We start from the raw sequence: 6,313 nt of genomic DNA on the forward strand, positions 1-6,313 counted from the left end.
CCATTGAGAATCTTGATATTGTCTTCCAATTTTTCTTTCTCACCACACCATATCAAAAAAATGTCATCAATAAACCGCTTGAACAAAATGAGCCCTTCGATCCAACTTTCTTTTTTAAGAATGTTATCCATTTCGAACTTCTGCATAAAGATATTTGCATATGAGGGGGCCCCCCCAAAACCCATTGATGTTCCGTTGATTTGATTGAAGAATTGTCCGTTCCATTCGAAATAACTATGATACAGGGCAAACTGCATCAATTCTAATATCAAGATTCTTTGATATTCTTCCAAGTCACTGTGAAGAAGACTCCATTCGAGTGCCTCAATACCTTCCCTGTGTGGAATGGAGGTATACAGTGCAACCACGTCAATGGTGCACAGCCAATATGTTTTGCCTGGTGATAGAATTACTTTACCCAACATGTTCAAAAAGTCAGTAGTATCCCTGATGTATGTCTCACTCCTTTGCACTAGAGGTTGTAAGAATTTGTCCACAAATTTGCCCACTGGTTCTGAGATAGATCCACAGGTCGAGACAATGGGTCTGAATGGTGGTCTAAGGGGATCCTTATGAATCTTAGGCAACATGTAGAGTTGCGGTCTTCTGGGATATTTTAAATGAAAATAAGCATGGGTCTTTTGACTTATCCATTTCATGGTTAGAGCGTGATCCAAAATTTGATAAAGAACCTTCTGAAACTCTTGTGTAGGATCAGTGGTTAGTGGTAGATATGTTCCTTGATCATTCACATGATTGTTAACACTGGAGGTGTAAAATTCTGTGTCCATTACTATTAGGGCGCCGCCCTTATCTGCCTTTTGAAAGGTTAAATCTTTGTCTTGACTTAGATTTTTAAGAGTGTTCCATTCTTTGGGACACTTTCCGGAAGACATTCTCATACAAGCCATGATGAAGGTAGACAAAATGAAAAGGATTGATTTATTGGCATTGAAAACCAAACAAAGCATTGAAAAAACGATATGCGTACTCAAATACTCATCTGATGCAGGAAAGATCAAAAAAGCGATTAACAAGCACTGGCATTTGGTACAATCGGAACCTGACCTAAAGGATCTATATAACGAGCGAATCACGTTTGCATACCAGAGATCGAAAAATCTTAAAGAAATGCTTAATGCCCCTGCTATGGAGAAGAAAATATGGAAAGGTATGTCTAAATGTTTTAATTGTACCCATTGTAACAATGTCATGAGTGGCAAAACATTGATGCATCCCACCAAAGGTTTTCCCATTGAACTACTTCACACGAGTACTTGTGACACTGCTAACTGTATATATCTCATCAAATGCCCGTGTGGGAAGATATATATTGGACAAACGGAACGTAAAGTAAAAGTGCGTATCACTGAGCACAAAAGTAACATTAGGCTCAATAATCTGAAATCATCAGTGGCGTGTCACTGGAAAGAGATGCACCATCAAATTTCTCAACTAAAGTTTATGGTGGTTGAGGTACTCCACCAGCGTCCTGACATGGATCCCATAAAGCAACGACTTAGAGCTGAATTTTATTGGATCAAAAAATTGAACTCGACCCACCCTGTGGGTTTAAATGATCGTATTGAACATTCGTGGGTTCTATAATATCCTTATCCACAGCATTGACTTTCGCTACATCCTGCTCCCATTGAAATGTTTCTTTTGCTGATATTGTATTTATATTGTATTGATTTTGCACATGCTGCCGAGCTCGTCATGTACTTTGCATTTAGCTTTTGTTTATGTTTGTTTATTTGCACGTATTAGCCGATGCATTGTTCGCGTTATTTGTTGTGAAGCACGCATACTCGTGTCATGTGACCGGGGAACCATCACCCCATTGGTTATGGTCGCGGTCACATGATGTAATGTGTATCCTATTAGATGCCATGTAGCTGGTATGCTCAGTAACCTTTGAATCCACAGAAGCGCGGATGCGTGTATTTTTCGTAAGTGCTCCGTATTGACTGTTTGATCGAGTTAGATATAATTTACTATTGTGTGGTGTTTGACACTATGGTGAAGCTCTTTTTGCTAATTTCTTTGGCTCAATAGTTTAGCGACTACTTTCTTTTGGTGTTTTGGGATCTTTCATTTTGGCACGGTTTTTTCCGTTTCCGTTTCCAGAGTCAGCAGCATTATTTCCTGTCTCGTAGCGTTTTTGAGTTGATTTATTTGGCGAGTGACTAACTTTGGTCCTGTCTGATTTCCATTTGTTTCAGACCCCTGACGAAGGGTCATGGTTCTCACACGACCCGAAATGCATTGGGTATTGTTATTAAGTGGATCAATGCACTAAACTCAGTTTGACAAGATGATTATTATGTTGGTGAATTGAACCACATAACGTTGGAAAAGCCTTATGATTTATAAATCAGAAGAAATCGAATAAACCTTATGAACTTGAAATAGAAAACGTTGTTTTCATTGTTAAGTTGGAGCTCAGTCCAGAGGGTAGTTCCCTATCCTCACCACTTTGACAAATTGAGCTAGAAACATTTTTTTGGGGGGGGGGGGGGGGAATTCTGAAGATTATGCAGAAAATAATGGATTATGTGGCATATGCGGCAACCCCACAATTATACCTAAAACGCCGCTGCCGCAGAAGTGCACCCCCCAGATGCTACATGAAACTTTAAAGAGTTCTGCAAATAGGTGGTCTGGGAAGGGCGTGGGGACAAATTAAAAACCTTGCGGCAAGTGCAGCGCGCGAACTCTTGTTCTCAACCCTGGCAGGCCGTGTTTCCTTGCAATAACGCACCATGGCATTTTTTGTTGTCACCTCCACTATGTAGTGCATTGATGGTGTTTTTCTACCCACGCCAACCTGGTTATGTTGTAACTTGTACGGTCGTTTCGCTGTGTCCGGGCCAGGTATTATGTACTTCAAGGGAACCGGATGGCTGATGTTACTAGCACAGAATACGATTGTTTCGTGCAAGTTCTAAAAGGTCGAGAAAATCAACACAATCACAAAAATTGACTATCTAGAATTTCTGATTATATGCAAGTCCCTCTGTCGAATGACACCTAGATGATTTAAGTAAACCGTGGCATGTGTTGTAAATATCAGAGTATCACGCCCCGCAGTGAATTTCACTCAGTTGCCAAAAATAGAATATGCGCCAAGATTCGATTAAGACTAAAGAAGGTGTCCCTCGTATAGGGCGCTGAAATGAAGATGGCTGAAGTCTGAAAACGAAGAGGGTGCAATTACAACTCTGAACAATGACACATGAGAGGGGCTTGTCACACCTCTGCCTTTAGTAGCGACGAATACATGCAACATGGAAAAAAAACACAAGACACGAATCGTAGTTTGAAACATGTTTATGTGTACAATTTGCATTTTAACACAGTAACAAACAAGTTAGAACCCCTCAGGGTCCAAATAAATAGGTTGATAATTGATACTTTCTCTATTTATATTATGCCTCTGAAACGAATAAAAAAACATAATAGTACAAAAACAAAACACGTCGAGGGCAAAGCCGCCTCGGACAATGCAGGTGCTTCTATTTGAGGAAAGGGAAGCATTTCAATGGACCCTGCTACCTCGTTTCACACCCAGGGGACCTCAAGTTTTACTTTATATCCTGGGTTTCAGCACCCTGAGGATATGCCCTGAATTGCATTCGGACCTCAAAATGACAACATACATAGATCACAAACAATTAAGGGGATTTGCCGCCTCCATGGAAAAGATAATGTAAAAGTCCACTGGCGGCCGACCACCATCGCGCGCAGCAGCCGTGGTCCATCCTGTGCAGCTCTCAGTTCAATGCCTTTGGCTACTAGTCAGGATCATCTTATTATGTCTCTGTTTTTCAGCCCCGACACCTCTTCGTTTGGCAGGTCCTGGCTGAACGCCTTTAAGCATGAGAAGAGTGGTTTAGTTCGAAGCGCCACATGCGCACTTTCTTCCCGTCCCAGGTATGTGCTCCTCATCAGTGCATCCCTCCCGCGGGCAGCATGGGGTACCCCAGCAGCGCCGAGGTCACTGTCCCTTTCACAGGGCACCACTGTGCGCCGAGGGCTGCGGGGTCCAGCCCGGGGGCGCAGCCCTGTAGCAGGTGGTGGTAGTAGTCCCAGGGCGGGGGGAGCGCCGCTTCTGCCGGCCGGGCATGGCCTATGATGCTGTCTATGGTGAAGGGCCTCCGCGGCGGCGCGCTGCTCCCCAGCGCCCCCTGCTGGCCGAGCCCCTTGGGCTCCTGAAAGGCGGGCAGCAGCGGGGCCGGAGCCCCATAGCAGGCGGCGGGCGGGTAGTACTGCAGCAGCGGCGGGCAGAGCTGCAGCAGGCCGGGCCGCGGGCGGCGCTTGAAGCGCTTGCGGCGCCGCAGGAAGCTGCCGTTGTCGAACATGCCCTCCGAGGCGGGGTCCAGCGCCCAGTAGTTGCCCTTGCCCGGGTCGCGCGGCTCTCGCGGGATCTTGACGAAGCAGTCGTTGAGCGAGAGGTTGTGGCGGATGGAGTTCTGCCAGGCCGGGAAGCGCTCGCGGTAGTAGGGGAAGCGGCGGCGGATGAAGTCGCAGATGGCGCCCAGGGTGAGGCGGCGGCGCGGGCTCTGCAGGATGGCCATGGTGATGAGCGCGATGTACGAGAAGGGCGGCTTGACGGCCGCCAGGGGGCGCTGCGCCGTCGCCGCCTCGCTGCCGAAGCTGCACTCGCTCTCCTCCGAGCCGTCGCTCTCCGTCTCCGCCCCGCAGCGGCCGATCGGGAAGTAAGGGTGTCCCGGGGGCTCGTCCGCCTCGCAGCCGCCCAGGATGTCGATCTCCTCGTCTTCCTCGGGGTCGGCGGCCTGCTGCTGCCTCCTGTCGGCGGAGCCGGGCTCTGCGCGCAGGCTCATGGCTGGCGTGGCAGAGGTTGGCAGCAAGGGATGCTTTCAGAGTGGCACTGCCAGCAGGAACTGATGCTGTCGCTCTTGGAGCTGGTAGCGGGGGATGCCACTGCTAGTAGGGATTGTACTCAGGCTAGCGCCCGGGTCCGCGCTCCGCAAGGCTGTTATTTCCAGGCACCTATTGTGCTGGATGAATACTACTGTTTTGTTCCTGAGGACTCTACCAGGGGTCCTTATTTATGATTTCTCACATGGGAGGGGCGAAAGAGATGCTCCTGTCGGGTGGGGCGAGGTGTGTGTGCTCTGACCAATCACAAGGCTGTCTGTGCAGCCCGGGGGCGGGGTGAGGCCACCAAGAGTCAGGGGGTCCAGAACTGTCAAGGTGTCCGCGTGGACACTTTATTTTGAAAATGGAATGCAACAAAGAAGCAGATACATGACAGACAGATACCAACACAAATAGTCTTATTTCTATATGACGACTGTCTTTGTGGCTTCATGCACTGTAAATGCTGGTGTTTGCAATGAACCAGAGCCGGGATACTAAATGTAAAGCGCTGGGAGATTGAGACCCGATGTTGGTTTTGCAGACTTCCTTCCACCTGTGATCTGCAGTAGGTTCTCTAGTCTGTCGAGCTGCAGTGTTGCGAGTTTGAAGACAGTTAGATGTCACTTCAAGATTGCCTGCAGCACTAGGAAGCACACTGGAGCAGCTTGAGAGGGATGATGAAGAGGTCTTATTCCTCGCATGGACAGTACACCGGAATGTGCAGATGAGACACGCTGTGCTCCATAGGAAGGCACGTGGCTTGTCTGGGCTGTGTATACACAGATGCACAGCAGTTGTCGGCGCTCAGCTAGATGTATGAGGGATTTATGTGTGAAGGGATGACAGACGTGATGAACCATTATCGTCCGTAAAGAACGTAATATCTGATGTGCTACTCAAGGCACAGTTGCAGCGGGCGTTGGAGGGACGGGGTCTGGAAAACCACGTCCCAGCACCCGTCTCCAGCGTGTTCAGACCCACTCACAGCACAGATCTGGGTTCTGTAAATTTTACAGGCTAAGGCACGTCAACTACGGGTGCATGTTCGTATGTGAAGAAAAGTGGTGTACTTTATGTATGCATGTAAACTCTGGAGAGCCAATGGGCAGATCAAGCCGCAGGGGGTACCAGAAAAGGCACGTGTTCCATAAAACGCCTGTAACGAAAAATCTCACAGCCCTTACTAACTTCGATGTCAAGTTTAGAAAAGCACATGCACGACCTGAAATGGACCCAAATGCGGCCTCACACGAGTGCACCGACAAGCATACACTATTGCATCTTAAGTTTGTCGTAAATCGCTCCATACTATTGCCAGCAGGCCCTGGTTATACACGCCTGTAGACCTCCGAGGACACCCACAGCTGCACTATTTTAGGAAAAAGCTATCAATTGTATAATTCGAATAACCGCGACCCTTCACCAA

At 47.7% G+C, this 6,313-nt stretch overlaps 1 protein-coding gene across 1 annotated transcript; it reads right to left on the minus strand.

The window, feature by feature from the left end:
* Positions 1-3,825: 3,825 nt before the first annotated feature.
* Positions 3,826-4,847, minus strand: LOC147727184 (forkhead box protein D5-A-like). The gene has a single exon (XM_086963067.1). The coding sequence runs from the start codon at positions 4,845-4,847 to the stop codon at positions 3,951-3,953; it is 897 nt and encodes a 298-aa protein (XP_086819193.1). The 3' UTR covers positions 3,826-3,950.
* Between the last annotated feature and the right edge of the window lie 1,466 nt (positions 4,848-6,313).

This window comes from Lissotriton vulgaris, chromosome 3_1 (assembly GCF_964263255.1).
Source record: "Lissotriton vulgaris chromosome 3_1, aLisVul1.2, whole genome shotgun sequence".
In the NCBI taxonomy this organism is placed as follows: domain Eukaryota; kingdom Metazoa; phylum Chordata; class Amphibia; order Caudata; family Salamandridae; genus Lissotriton; species Lissotriton vulgaris.

Bases quoted from the DNA above. Each gene is read 5' to 3' on its own strand.
- LOC147727184 (XM_086963067.1), bottom strand. From the start codon at position 4,847: ATGAGCCTGCGCGCAGAGCCCGGCTCCGCCGACAGGAGGCAGCAGCAG.